Genomic DNA, 13,795 nt, shown 5'->3' with positions numbered 1-13,795 from the left:
AACGTAGCCGCTACCTTCTCTGGGATCCTCCTGTACGTGACTCATTGCTTATACACATTGGTGCAGACTGGCGACGCGAGCATCGACATCGTGCAGGATTGTCACTGTCCCTGTGTGTGCATCCTTAGGGGTTATGTCGGTTGCAGCTCTACAGGAGTGTTCCACATATGGAGCTATGTAGTAGCCCTACTTACATCGCGACGAACGACGCCCGTTAGCCAACGCTCTTACCCGCCGCACCGCCAAGGCTGCACAATGTCTCATCGTAGGCGCGTCCTCTACTCACGCATGGACATGATGATCACTGAACAAGGTAAGTTACTATAGATGTCGATGTTTACGATGATCCTACTTGAGAGGAGACTCGGTGGGCTCCGAAACACACGCTATGGAGTGAGAACGTCTCCAGATAGGGCAAAATTAAAGCCAAGTCACAGCACACAGCAGACGATAGAAATGACAATGTACATAGTGCTACCAGTAGTCTCCAGCCCTATGCCCGACGACCTCGTCCTTCCCCATCTTCTTCCTCTCTGCCTCCCAACGCTCGAACCACTTGCTCATCTTCTTGCGCGAGTTCTCACTCCCGACGTTCACGGTGGCGATCATCTTGCCCCAGTCGAGCGAGAGCGCGAAGCACGTCAGCTCGAAGAACGAGCTGTGCTCCGAGTAGGGCACGCCGTACACCTGCAGCGCCGGCGTGGAGTTCTTCATCGGGTTCATCTGGGCGTAGGTGAAGGTGCGGCTTTGCGAGCGGGAAATGATCGTCTGGACCGAGGGGAGCATGTCGCTCCCTGTCGGAGCGGTGAACCTATGCAGACAGGTCAGTCTATCTTATTGGATGGAAGATGACTTTGTTCGATGGTGGTACTCACGTCCAGCCTGTCGGTCTGAAGCCAACCGCCCTGCTGTAATGCCCCTTGAACCGCTCGACATACTCCTTCAGCCGGTCCGAAGCGATCACGCCCAGTGGAACAAGGTGTACGCCGCCCTCAAGCGGGTCCTTCGTGAGCAGTTCGTGTAGCTCGGGGTCCGCTTGACACCGCAGGATGGCCGCCTTGCGCGAGTCGCAGAAGACCTTCGTCTGGAGGGCCCGAGCGATGGCTTTGACGATGCGCTCCTTCCCGATGGAGTAGGTTCTGCAACAAGTGTTCGTGTCAGCGCTCTACTCTACGAGGCGGCAGATCGCGACGCACCCTACGACGACGAGGGTTCTACCTGGGACTTGCTCCTTCTGTTCTGTCTTGACGCTCGAGGTCGTCACCCACCCGTCCATAGTACGGTTCTGCTTGGCCTTCGCTGCATCCTCGTGCAACGGGATACCGGCGACAATCCGCCTTGCTAGCTCCGCACAAGCCGGGATGACCTGCGGCTGCGGCGGAAAACAGTACTGACAGACATGCCGATGTTAGACGCGAGAACTAGGTCAAGTTCAAGGAAGTCTACCTTGGGATCCAAGTACGTCGTGTCAGGTATACGTGGTCTATCCGCTTGCCCTTGATCGCTGGGTGCAGCACATGTGCCGGGGACGCCCTGAAGTCGCCGCAGTGCAGGTACCTGAAGATCTTTGGCGAACCAGATGTGGCGACTTGTACGCGCTGTCGCCCGCGTTGACTGTCTGTGTCCCTTCAAACAGGAAAAGACATGACCCAGGGCCTGAAGGTGTCGCGTGAGTACGCTGAATTTGAGCGCGTATAAGCGTGCTCACAGTGGTTCGCCTCGATGCACGTCACCTGTACACCACCAGTGTTTGGGATGGTCGTGGCGATGTCCATGGGCAATGGGTGCACCCATTTCCGGTCCACGCCGAGCATGTGCATGATCAGGTTGGCCGTGCCCTCCGAACAGTAGATAGGCCCGCTGCCCACTTAGCTGAGAGGTTCGTATAGTGGTCCGAATGTGCATGTCTGCAGGCCAAACGTCAGCAGCCGCATTCCAGCAACACAACACGGAACTCACGTCAAGAAATACGCTGTGACGCCCGGGATGGCCCCGTAGCGAAACGCGTCGACAGCGATGGGCATCCCCTGCATGACCTTATAGAAAGGCGCCTTCCGCCGTCCGCCGTTGCCCTTCGTCGGTCGGAAGTTACGGTCCTCGGCGACGGATGCTTCTTTCCATGCCTCGTTCTCTTTGTGAGACGTCATGAGCACGGAGAACACACCGGCCTTGGAATCTGTGGACGGTCCTTGGTCTTCTAGTTTGACCTTCGATGAACTCGGCGAGGGCTGCACCTGGAAGGACGAGACCGGTCGTAGAGGCTTTGGCTTGACTTCGTTCGACACAGCGCTCCGTGCGGGATTGGCGACATCGGGGGTTGCTGGAGTTGACATTGAATCTATGCAACCATTGACATGCTCATTGATTTCCTGAGAAAATCATGAGCTACAAACACCGATTAAGGTATGAAGCTTACGCACAAAACTGTTCAGACCTCCGAGTTTCTTGGCACATAGCGGACATGTCTCGACACCTTGATCTAGTGGCAGAGGCTCGCCTTCGTCCAACGTCAAGTCGATTTCCACGGTGTCCTCTTCCAATGTGAGATCAATGTCTACCGCGTCCTCTTCTTGAGCGTCGGCGGATGCCATCTCTTCGAGCTCTACCTCATCATCGCCCATCGCCCACTCATCGTCATGTGTATTGAAAGAATCATCGCTATGCTTGGCCTTCGCGATCGGAGGAGGCGTACATCCATCCAGGGGTGCAACTCGACTTGCGCTCTGTTGTGTATGCGCGGCGCTGCTCCTGCAGAGTCCCCTGAGGGAGCGGCCGGTAGAAGCAAGGACGGGACACCGAAGGCAGACAACGACGACGAGCCGGTAGCCGCTTGGTCTGGCGTCAGCAGTAGAGGAAGGCCGAATGCGTATTCTGCCTCCTGTGCAGTGTCCTCTTCATCCGCAGCGAGCGGTACGATGCGTGCATTCCGGCGAGTTTCCCCGTTCCGCCGCCGTGCAGACGTACTGGCTGACTGCTGCCCACCAGAGCGATTGGGACCGAGGCTAGAGGGGTAGCTGGTGCGACTACTTTCACAGGTGTCTTAGGGAGGTCGTCGTCCGAGTCAATGACAATAATGTCTCCAGGATCGACATACTTGTTGGTATCCGAGTTGTGCTAGCCTCTACTTTGATTTTCTTCGGTGCTGCTCGACCTGGCTTCCCAAAGAAGTCGTGCAGGGTCGCAGATTGAGGCGTAGACTTTCGCTTCTTCGCCATTTGGCGTATGGGTAAACAGTCTAGGTAAAGGACAGTGCTGGACGACGGAGAACAAGGGGGGTAGCTTTCAGTAAGTCCAGTTTGAACACCCTTGAAAGTTGACTCAAGCCACTGGCAGCCAGGGGCTGGTTCCTTCGGTGGAACACGTGATCGTAGAGCGGGGATCTCAAGATCTCTCACCGACGCTCGCGTCGCGTTCGAGCGCGACCCGAGCACGACGGCAGGAATACGAAGGCAGTACTTCTAGCAGAGTGGGCCCACCCAACTTCTGTCTCTTCATCGACTTGCCCTCATCAGCTGTTCAGCTTCTCTGCTATAGCTGCATCTCGACCTCTTCCGAGTCGTATGTGACTGAGCCGAATCACAACACGATTTTACTCAGAGGCTCGAGCAAAAGGACCTGTAGAAGCGACAGGTTGGCCAACCTATCAATGTGCCTACACTAGTGCAGCACAAGCACAGGGAGGGACCTACGGTCAGCCTTGTCTAATCCCAGCTTTTCGAGGGGAGGAACACGCCTGTGGTGGTCGCGGTACTGCCTGCTAGGCTAGCAGGTACAGATCACATTCTATCCCTCATTGATCTAGCACGTATAGAGGCTAGCAACATGCATTCAGGCATCGTGGAATACCTCAATTGGCCTCTGATTGTACCCATACAGGTCATCGGGCATGCAAGCGTTTGCTCTGTCTTTGAGGTACTACCTCTTCATTCGGTCGCGTCTCGCTGTCCCTGCATTGATGCCTCCAAAGTTTCTGAGGCGCTTATGATGTCAGCTTCATACGCAGAGTTCGCGTGCAAAGACCATTCGTAAGGTCTATAAAAATGTACATGAAGAGATTCACATCATGCTCATTTCAGTTCGCGTCCTTGGCTGGACCATCCAGGATAGACGGAAGACTCTCCTTGATCAGCTCGACAACCGCATCAGGTCCTTTCTCTACCTGGAGTCCAGACGGGATCTTGAAGGTCTTTATACCCGGGATCGCTTCTTCAGCGATCAACACGATTTCCTGCGCGCCCTGTGTAAGCCAAGAAACACTCGGAACAATGAGCCTGGTCAGGATAATACCTGCTGTTGTTCTGGGGTCCACATCGATGCTACGAACTAGACAAGGAAGTGAAATGAGTACTCTGAGTAGTGTCGGACGATCCACGACGGTCCGAACCATGATATCGGGTCGCTCTTGTTCAAGCGTAGGTAGGACCTCCTCGATCCCTAGTCTCGAGGGTCACCGACTGGGCGCAATTCAAGACGGCCATCGTACTCACGTTCAGCGTTGGCGATATATTGGATCGTCCATCGATCCTTCACATCCTCGACTACTCTCCCGATGAGGCGCTTGGCGCGCTCTGGAACGGTATTGACCGACATCAACTTGTATACAGGAGGCATCTCTGAGGCTGAATGTAGTGCGAACGTTGAAGGTATGCGAGCAACGCAACGACAACGACCTTGAAATCACCTTTGGGCTTGCTGACATCGCCTTAGCCCACAGTGCCTCGTGACAATCCTTACATCGGCTCAACTAATTTACGGGACATTCGCCGTCACGGTGTTCCTCGCAGCAGAACACCTCAGCAAGTGGCTCACTGTCTGACCAGCCAGGCATTGGTATCTCTCGACTGTGGTATCGAATGTCGTATCGTCACGTCGCATCATTACAGGGTACTCAACGAAAGAGCCGACCAGCGGCTCTCACCAACACAGGGTCACAATAGATATACTGAAACACCGAAGGGAGTAAAACACTCAAAGCCCACCGAAAGGACGAAACTGCAAGACATCCGTAGGGCGCGCCCACGCGGCAGCAACAGACGATGTGCCCTGTGTCGCCGTTGCCGTCACGATGTAGCTCTCCCAAGCAGCGATTGTGGCCGATGGGAACGTGTACGTCGACTGTGTCGCACCCGAGCCAATGAAGATGCCAGATTGGCCTGGGAGAACACCCACGGCGAGGGTCGAGACTGCCCGCCGACCACCTCCATCTTTCCGTCGTCCGTGATGACGAGGCCGGTGTCGTTGTTGCCTAGGATGAACTCGCGCAGGAACGTGAGCGCGTTGGCGGGCTGGTCTTCTGCGACGAGGTGGCCGGCGGCGTTAAAGAGGAGGTATGTCCAGTTCCGTTCTTGGTGCACGATGCCTGCGAAGCTTCCGTCGTCGGCGTACCAGGGCGTCGCCGGTGGCTGAGTGAATCCTTGAATGCCACCAAATGTTGTGTTCTGCAGACGTCGCTGTTATTTAGTGGATGCTGTAGAAGAAAGCTTTGAAGCCTACCTGGATAACGGCTAGAAGGATACGGTGAGCCTCGCTATCAGTGAACTGGAGTTGGCGTCTTACCTTCAGTGCTACGATGTGAGATGAGGGAATCATCATTCCCGGAGTACAACACAACCTGGACACCTCGTTCTGATGCGTTCGTCGCCAACTCGGTCAGGAAGGCCATGGGTCTTCGCTGTCATAAGCCATATAATCTCGTTCATAATACACTGATGTACTCACTCGACACCTGAACACAGAGCAAGTCAGTGTCTCATTTGAGCAGCAACAGCACGCAAGACTTACTAGGGTCCCCCCAGTAATCGGCTTCGGTGCCGCCTATAGTACGACAAGGCGTTCGAGACCAGCAAAGCAAGAAGACCACGACTCGACGCACCAAGGAAGTAGTACTCCTGTTCGCCTACCCACAACTTGCTAGTAGGTGCATGAAGGGCAGAGACAGCCTGAGGATCTGCCAGGATGCGCCATAATATCGTAAATTGGGTACAATGATTGCACAGTACGTGCCGACTCGCCATTGAAGAAGACGCTCCCGTCAAGTGGTATTTCTGGGTTCAATGCGTCGGGAATGCTGTAGTACTGAATGCCGATGACCAGTTAGATGGGCACAGAGTCAAGTACGAGACATACGTCAAAACCCTCTAAGCTTTCGGTTGCAGGGTCGAGGTACCCGTATTGACCTGCCAGTTACGGAATCGCCGCTTGAACAAACACGAGGACGCGACAAACAACATACGCACTCCAGGGATAGGTATAGTTCAAAGCGTAGTCGAGCATCTCGTCGTACAAGAAACAACCATACCACGGGTCGATGGTGCCGTTTGCTCTGTCGACCAAGTCGCGTTTCGCGAGCTCTCTGCGAATGCGGTTCGAGCGGTCCCGTGCTTGCAGACTTGCCTCCCCGTAGCGACGCATGCCTTCACTAAGAAGGCCCCTCTTCGAGTACATGGATGCGCTCTTCTTGGCGTAGACGAATTCGCTGCGATTAGCATCGTTTGGCCAGATGAGCTGAAGGTCGGGAAAGTTGCCGTTTTGCGGGTACGAGAGGTTGAGGTCATAGCCGCAGAGGTGCTCCCTAAACAGATATTCAATGTCATAGCACATCTGTAATGAATGTGGTACTCCAACGTACTGTTGTCTGAACCATTCAAACACCTCAGGATCATAATCAATGAGCTGAGGATACGTCTGAAGCACAGTTGTCTACGAGCCGCATGAGATCATCGAAGGCAGTGCAAACTGACAAACTTACGACTGGCAAATGCTCAAACACTACTTCAGAGCCAATCGAACCGTCTCCGATTGCGATCTTAGCAAGGCTCACTGGGGGATCCGCCATGCCAAAGTATGCCTTGGTAATGTAGGGCTTGCGGAAGTGGTCAAATATCAGACTTCACTATTGTTCACGATTGGTCGAACGCTACTTACTATGTACACTCCCGCATAGCTCTCTCCGGCGAGGTATAGAGGACGTGTCTTCAAGCTTGGAAACACCTTCACAAGGTTGTCGAGGAACCCCATCTAATATGGTTTCATCATCCCTTGCTCACTCCGATCTATTTATGGACTCACGAAGTCCGAGGCCATTTGATCTTCGTCGTAGACTGACCAGTTGCAACAGGCGTCAGTGGCCCCATAGTACCGGACGGAAGGGTACTCACCCCATGCATCTGCATCTGTGGTAGCCCAGCCCACGCCTCTGGAAAATCAAGGCGTCAACGATGGGAGGAAGACCCCATGGAATAGTCGAACATACACCGGCTGATCTATCCAAATATAATCTGCTAGAGTATTCCACCCATATTCGTTCTGATACGCTGAATAGTCGGGAGCTATGTGTATTGGTCCGTTCTGCAAGCGCCGGTCAACTGGGACAATCAGACGGCGAATACTGGTAACCCACCTCGAACAGGAGCCCTAGAGTACTTGCTGCTCCTGGCCTGCATGACTTGGTGAACTTTCAAGCCACAGACATAGAAGGGAACAATTTCACCCGCCGTTCAGCCAGATGCCCCAAGGCTCGGTGCTCTCTCCTGCGCTTGCAGTCAGAGAGCCATTCGTCTTCTCGAAACCCCAGAAAAAGAGCGTGTTGTTGGGATGGCCCTCTCGTTGTACGCCAATGTTGCCCGCGAAACTGCGGCCAAGGTTCCAGGTCACATTCGGCAGAGGCTCTGTCACCTCGAAGTCTACAGCGACGCCACTTCAGGGAGTCAGCGAGACGAACGTCAAGCAAACACTCACAACTCTGCCAGGACGCGTTGTATTCACCCTCTGGCATCCCTGGATATTCTTGGGGCCAACTGCTTGTTGTAGGCTGACCGGCCGCGAGTCGCAAGGCGGCAGACGCCACCATGGCGAGGAGCGGCAATGGGAGCGAATTTCCGCGGAGCATGGAGATCGAATTGTCAGGGTTCGGGGATACGCCTCGAGACCCACCTGCCTATATACTGCCTGAGGCTGACTGACCTTGTGCGGCCTGGCGTCGGTCTGGATTTGATATGAATGTGTGGCTGCAGTTCGGGAAGGCGGCTGGCACAGCGGCTTACGTATCCTACCACCCAGTCAGCAGCATGGATCAAGGCTTGTGCATGGGAGGCCGCGGCTGACATAGAGCGCGCGTCAAGGCCGCAGTATCAATGGTTGCGATGCAATTGAAACAATAGTGAGGGAAGTGGTAGACAATAGGGATGCACGTACTGCAGACATGATGTTTCTCAGGCTCGTTCACTGGCGGCAAGTGTGATGTACTAGTAAGGTGATAATCAGTGCAATGGTGCCCAAATTACCTTCCGCGTATGCCACACATGAGCTATGGGTCCGAGTCCTAGCTACAGTTATAGTCTTGACGAGGAGGCAGAGTCAGCTTGTGATCAGCAGGCGTCTAGTGCATAATCGAGGACCTCAGCCGTTCGACAGGAAAGTGCGGTGACGGATACGTCCAATGTCCTCGAATTACATCTGACCGAAGAACACCTAACGGAGTAAAGCGACGTATGTGCACTCGCGCAGGCGATACAATGATAAAAATAGAGCAACGATCAAGCTGAATATTCGAGTTTGCCTGCAAGGAAAAATCAATCCCAGTCAATACACATCTTTCGGAGCCGCAGAGTCAGGCACTCACTTTCGTGCTTCTTCGCCTCGCCGACCTTTCGAGCTGCCTTCGTGAGATCCTCTTGCGTGATATACTCCCTGTCAGGCAATTGTGAGTCGTGTGAGATGACGACACATCTATTATGGACACCGACCGATCATCCCGAATCGCGAACATGCCGGCTTCCGTGACAACGTTCCGAAGGTCTGCGCCGTTGAAGCCGTCCGAGAGCTACCGGAGAAAGAAGGTCAGGCACATCCCGCTGACTACGAGCTGACAGAGAATGAACCTTGACAATAGCCTCGTAGTCAATCTCGCCACCCTTGTTCACAGGCGCGGAATGAATCTTGAGAATCTCAAGTCGTGCTTGCTCGTTGGGTAGCGGGATCTCGATCTTCCTGTCTAGCCGTCCTGGTCGGAGTAGTGCCGGGTCGAGGGTGTCCGGTCGATTTGTCGCCATGATGAGCTTAGTCTGCCCAAGTGCGTCGAACCCGTCCATCTGATTGAGAAGCTAGTAATGAGAGTATATCGTGAGTATTCATGCGTCCAAATGTAAACGTGGCAGCATACCTCCATCAAGGTACGCTGAATCTCTCTGTCGGCACTTGTACCTTCCGAGAACCGTCGCCCACCAATGGCATCGATTTCATCCATGAAGATGACACAAGGCTCATTCTCGCGCGCATAGCCGAACATTTCACGAACCACTCGTGCTGATTCACCGATGTACTTGTCAACGATGGCGGATGACACAACTTTCAGGAATTTAGTGTTGAGAGTTGCGGCAACAGCACGTGCAAGCAAGGTCTTCCCCGTTCCTGGTGGCCCGTAGAGCAGAACGCCCTTCGGAGGTTTGATACCCACACGTCCGAAGAGCTCTGGGTTAAGCAGTGGTAGCTCGATGACCTGACAAGTCAAGTCAATAAACCGAGTCCCGCATATATCAGCAACGGCGATGCGATTCTCAGAGCATGAGACCGATAAAGATATTGGTCACCCGGGGATAGCAAAGGGCAGGAGGGCATACTCTGGGCTCCGCATCACCGTTCCTGGCTGATCTATGTGGGCACGCACCTCACGGAGCTCTCGCACTTGGTCGCCCAACCCACCAATACCAGCAAAAGATGCCCCTCCGGGGTCCTCAAGGCTCATCTTGTACACTGCTGGGTCGACTTCGCGGGGCAATATCCGCATGATTGTGAGCGTAGTCATGTCCAGGCTCACTCGCGTGCCTGCCTTCAGTTTCGCAACAGGCAATGTCGGGCGGTAGGAGACAACATAGCGAGGGCCAGAAGACGCCTTCACAATGACTGCAGTAGACTCAGCTGGGAGGTCCTATGACGGAGCAGTAGCAGCACTCACATCGCTCATCGTCTAGCTGCTTCATAACCTCGCCGATGATTTGCCCAACTGATTGGACGGCTTTGATGTCATCCTCCGTCTTCTCGTAGTCTTTCTCAAGATCTTTGAGCGCAAATCGCACTAGCAGCCCGTATTAGCCATTTGACGCGTCCGAAACTACACCACTCACAGCTCTTGAGGGTTTGACTGCTCGTTTCATGTTGCCGCATTTTCTACGCTCCAGTCAGCCCGCAGGGTGCAAACGTCTCACACCAGGACGTACCTCGCGGTACCCTTTGAGCGCGTCCTGTCTGCGCTGGTCCATGCCGCTGGATGTCGACGGTTGTGAGGTGCTCATGGTCGTCGGTGTAGAGAAGAGATTGGGTCGGAATGAGTGTGCAGCAACTTCAAGACGCGACGCGCGTCGTTCGCGTATGGGCGTCTACTGACGTAGCCGCTCGCGCACGGGCGCCAAGCACATTGTGGGTGATCGACAGAGGGTCGCTACACAGCTCCGCGAGCCCAAGTCTCCGTAGCCCTCTCTACGAACCGTCATGACCTCTCTCACTACTTCAGTCCGTTCTAGTATGTTTCAAAAGGCAGCTTAATACTGCTGAATTCGCGCTGAACCTGATTGCACTCGCAGAATTCCTCAATGCCATTAGATCTGTAAACCCGCCGGGGCGATGGAAGATACTGGTCGTGGATGAGCACTCCCAGCGGCTGTTGGGATCTGTCTTGAAGCAGTTTGATATTCTGGAGGAGAATGTAACGCGTATGTCTCAGGCCCTTCTCCCCATTCGCGGAGAACTAACGGCAATATGGGACGGAAGTGATTGAATCGATCACGAATTACCGTGAACCGCAACCTGGTTTCGAGGCGATGTATCTGCTCATGTCCACGTCTCAGAATGTGGATAGAATTATTCGTGACTTCTCAGACGGAAACCAGCAGTACGCTGCGGCAAATCTCTTCTTCATTGACGGTACGATCGACGTCCGACTGCTTCCTGCACGCAGATGTATTGATGCTGCATACGAAGGTCTGGATGAACAGCTGTTTGAACGCTTGACGTCATCTCCCGCAGAACCATTTCTCAAGACATTGCAGGAACTGTTCATTAACTTCTGGGGTGTGTGCACGCGACCTTCGCAGCATGTTACTACGTCCCGCTAACTCCTCCTAGCGATCGAATCACAGGCGTTCTCTCTAAAGCTCCCTGGCGCGTTCTTCAATATGTACAGTCCACCACGCAGTGAATCTGCCTTCCCGCCTGCCCGCGAGCGCCTGGAAGAGGAGTTACGACTGGCTAGCAAGATGGTGCGTTTCATGATGCTGGTATAATTTGTTTGCTACATCTTGTCCCCTCTAGCTCATGAACGTCTGCATCACACTGAACGAATACCCTTACATCCGTTATTATCTCCCTAGTCACCATGCGCCCTTGGGTCCTTTTAAGCCACACGAATCAACTAGGGCACCACCTCCGCCGGAGAACAGCGGGCGCTGGCGCACACAGCTCGCCCGGGGTGATGCGGCGCGCGCATATGAGGCTGCTGATACGGACTTCGTCGCCAAAGTCCTTGCGTTCATGGTGCAGAAGGACTTGGATGACTACAAGAAGGCAAATCCTGACTGGCCTGTAAGTGCGACCATCAATTGCTTAGTCTGCCTGCATGCTCAATTCATCGCAGAAACCATCTGATACTCCTCGACCGCGCGCGACCATGCTGATCACCGACCGCGCCATGGACACGCTCGCACCCTTCGTCCATGAATTCACGTACCAGGCAATGGCGAATGACTTACTACCAATCGAAGACGGCGCGAAGTACACGTATGTCTGCACAAGGTTCCCGTATCAGTGCATTCTGACATGTTATATCCATGAAGGTATAAGTTTCAGGGGGCGGCAGGGTCCTTTGAAGACAAAACCGCGATCTTGTCTGATTCGGACAACGTTTGGACAGAGCTGCGGCATATGCACATGAGGGAGGCGATTGACAAGCTCATGGCGGATTTCAACCAGTTCATGCAAGACAATGCGGGCATGAAAGGGTGAGCTTCGGCCGCATGTGTACTACGTGATAGTCATGCTAATAGGCACGGCAGAGATGGAGCAGCGAGCCTCAATGACATGAAGGATATGCTTGCGAACTTGCCTCAGTACCAAGAGCAGCGAGAGAAGGTGCTTGCCACAGAAGTGACTACCGATAAGTTTGCTGACTCGTGCACCTGTAGTTCTCTTTGCATCTCAATATGGCGCAAGAATGTATGGGTATTTTCGAGCGTGACAAGCTACCAAACGTGGCAACGGTCGAGCAGGTACACTTCATCGCTGCAATGTTTAGCATCAAGTTGACCTTGGGCACGGGCAGAACTCCGCCACTGGCTTGACTGCCGAGGGCAAGACTCCGAAGACGCTGGTCGAACAAATGGTTCCGCTGCTGGACAGCCGGGAAGTCATGTGCGTCGATCCTCATCATTTATGTGCAATACGATACGCTGATCACCTTGACACAGTAATGCTAACAAAGTGCGCATTATCGCACTATACATCCAGTTCCGCGACGGCGTGCCCGACGAGGATCGGCGACGACTGTACCAGCACGCCCGGTTATCTATGGCGGAACAGGACGCCGTCAACGCGCTCGTTCACTTTGGTGTGCGCATAACCAGGGTTTGTCGATGTCCTGAAACTGTGGGGGCATTTTGATGACGCGGCGCTATGTAGGGACCTGGGGACAAGGACACCAGGAAGAGGCTCAAGCACAAGCCGAACCAGGATGATGAATATGAACTCTCACGATTTAAGCCAATGCTACAAACCATCCTCGAGGTGGGTTCTTGCCAAGACTGATCTGCATTCGGACGTTACAACTGCGACACAGGATCATGTCAGGGACCGTCTCGACCAGATAGTCTTCCCCTACGTGAAGGACGCACCAGTGGCGGCTCCCGCCGCAAGTTTGCGCGCGGCACCGGCAATTGCACCGGCGACCTCTTTACGGAGTGCAAAGCCCAGTTGGCACCGGGGTCCGAAGGCGGCGAGCACACGCGATGAGATCCGACAGCGCGTCATCGTCTTCATTGCGGGCGGCATGACCTACTCCGAGATGCGCGAGGCGTACCTCCTGTCCAAGTCTCTGAACAAGGACGTTATCATAGGTGGGTCTCTTGGCTGTACGCTGAATACTTCTACTCACTGTTTTTTCAGGGTCAACCTCCTCCATCACACCTGGTCAATTCGTCGACGACCTCAAAGTCCTCGAGCTCGGCGGTATCGGTTCCAGAGCGATTCCCAATGGGCTGGGCGAGAGCAAAGGTCGGAGACCGCTGCAAGAGTACTATGACGAGAAATACTACACGCGCGACGCGCCGCGGCCACAGCGGCCGGCTGCACCTCCCGCGCAGGCACGCGACGAGAAGGGTCGGATGCACAAGCCCTCCGTGCCCTCGTTCGCAGGGTCGACGTTGTCGGTCAACAGCACGAACAGCAAAAGCGAGGACAAGAAGAAGAAGCGGGGTTTGTTCCACTTCTGAATGTCCAGTCTGATTCACGCCTTGCGGACAGTGCTGAATTGCCTAACCTTATTGTTCCTGCCCTCGTACTATAAGACGAACCCTACATATACCACGGATTTGTGCTGAGACTAGTAACTTGAAGCTTCCGATTAGGACACTTGTAATTCATACAACATATTTGTCGATCGGAATGCCGAGCCTTTCTCTCTCAGTTTCTAAGTACTGTTTCCTGTCGGGATTTCGGTAAGGTTGGGCTACTCGGTCAGTTGAGTACCACGGACGCATATCTTCTGCGAAACACACAGTACAGTAGGTACCTGCGCAGGTAGCTGTGAACT

General features: G+C 54.1%; 5 protein-coding genes across 5 annotated transcripts; 1 reads left to right on the top strand and 4 right to left on the bottom strand.

Annotated features, from left to right (window-relative positions):
* Positions 1 to 474: 474 nt before the first annotated feature.
* Positions 475 to 2,621, bottom strand: B0H18DRAFT_1083894 (DNA repair metallo-beta-lactamase-domain-containing protein; the record flags this gene model as incomplete). Its single annotated transcript, XM_048031721.1, has 8 exons — positions 475 to 811; positions 876 to 1,139; positions 1,197 to 1,390; positions 1,479 to 1,618; positions 1,709 to 1,733; positions 1,847 to 1,907; positions 1,960 to 2,176; positions 2,417 to 2,621. The coding sequence occupies 8 exons, from the start codon at positions 2,619 to 2,621 to the stop codon at positions 475 to 477; spliced, it is 1,443 nt and encodes a 480-aa protein (XP_047895966.1).
* Positions 2,622 to 4,032: 1,411 nt separating this feature from the next.
* Positions 4,033 to 4,674, bottom strand: B0H18DRAFT_905561 (uncharacterized protein). The gene is made up of 4 exons (XM_048041495.1): positions 4,488 to 4,674; positions 4,385 to 4,434; positions 4,288 to 4,323; positions 4,033 to 4,228 (listed from the first exon to the last, which is right to left on the bottom strand). Exons 1-4 carry the CDS (start codon positions 4,609 to 4,611, stop codon positions 4,073 to 4,075), a joined length of 366 nt encoding a protein of 121 aa, XP_047895965.1. The 5' UTR covers positions 4,612 to 4,674; the 3' UTR covers positions 4,033 to 4,072.
* Positions 4,675 to 4,834: 160 nt separating this feature from the next.
* B0H18DRAFT_994245 (Alpha/Beta hydrolase protein) lies at positions 4,835 to 7,922 on the bottom strand. Its single transcript, XM_048045240.1, has 18 exons — positions 7,738 to 7,922; positions 7,490 to 7,682; positions 7,400 to 7,436; positions 7,253 to 7,347; positions 7,158 to 7,195; positions 7,069 to 7,100; positions 6,925 to 7,017; positions 6,749 to 6,862; positions 6,629 to 6,699; positions 6,237 to 6,571; positions 6,127 to 6,176; positions 6,012 to 6,075; positions 5,873 to 5,947; positions 5,782 to 5,814; positions 5,719 to 5,725; positions 5,540 to 5,666; positions 5,196 to 5,438; positions 4,835 to 5,115 (listed from the first exon to the last, which is right to left on the bottom strand). The coding sequence occupies exons 1-18, from the start codon at positions 7,886 to 7,888 to the stop codon at positions 4,969 to 4,971; spliced, it is 1,905 nt and encodes a 634-aa protein (XP_047895964.1). The 5' UTR covers positions 7,889 to 7,922; the 3' UTR covers positions 4,835 to 4,968.
* Positions 7,923 to 8,201: 279 nt separating this feature from the next.
* On the bottom strand, positions 8,202 to 10,328 carry B0H18DRAFT_146714 (26S proteasome subunit P45). The gene is made up of 9 exons (XM_048036859.1): positions 10,215 to 10,328; positions 10,122 to 10,164; positions 9,953 to 10,072; positions 9,665 to 9,900; positions 9,161 to 9,496; positions 8,880 to 9,101; positions 8,745 to 8,821; positions 8,621 to 8,688; positions 8,202 to 8,557 (listed from the first exon to the last, which is right to left on the bottom strand). Exons 1-9 carry the CDS (start codon positions 10,287 to 10,289, stop codon positions 8,535 to 8,537), a joined length of 1,200 nt encoding a protein of 399 aa, XP_047895963.1. The 5' UTR covers positions 10,290 to 10,328; the 3' UTR covers positions 8,202 to 8,534.
* A 94-nt stretch (positions 10,329 to 10,422) lies between these two features.
* Positions 10,423 to 13,756, top strand: B0H18DRAFT_994241 (Sec1-like protein). The gene is made up of 15 exons (XM_048045239.1): positions 10,423 to 10,516; positions 10,578 to 10,706; positions 10,765 to 10,917; positions 10,975 to 11,064; positions 11,119 to 11,252; positions 11,305 to 11,574; positions 11,627 to 11,769; positions 11,826 to 11,990; positions 12,045 to 12,120; positions 12,174 to 12,257; positions 12,311 to 12,399; positions 12,456 to 12,612; positions 12,667 to 12,771; positions 12,824 to 13,100; positions 13,150 to 13,756. Exons 1-15 carry the CDS (start codon positions 10,486 to 10,488, stop codon positions 13,473 to 13,475), a joined length of 2,229 nt encoding a protein of 742 aa, XP_047895962.1. The 5' UTR covers positions 10,423 to 10,485; the 3' UTR covers positions 13,476 to 13,756.
* Positions 13,757 to 13,795: the final 39 nt, after the last annotated feature.

Source organism: Fomitopsis serialis (assembly GCF_022376445.1).
Source record: "Fomitopsis serialis strain Sig1Antser10 chromosome Unknown B0H18scaffold_17, whole genome shotgun sequence".
In the NCBI taxonomy this organism is placed as follows: domain Eukaryota; kingdom Fungi; phylum Basidiomycota; class Agaricomycetes; order Polyporales; family Fomitopsidaceae; genus Fomitopsis; species Fomitopsis serialis.
The sequence above is the reverse complement of the archived record's forward strand: the minus strand, read 5'-3'. Positions and strand labels throughout refer to the sequence as shown.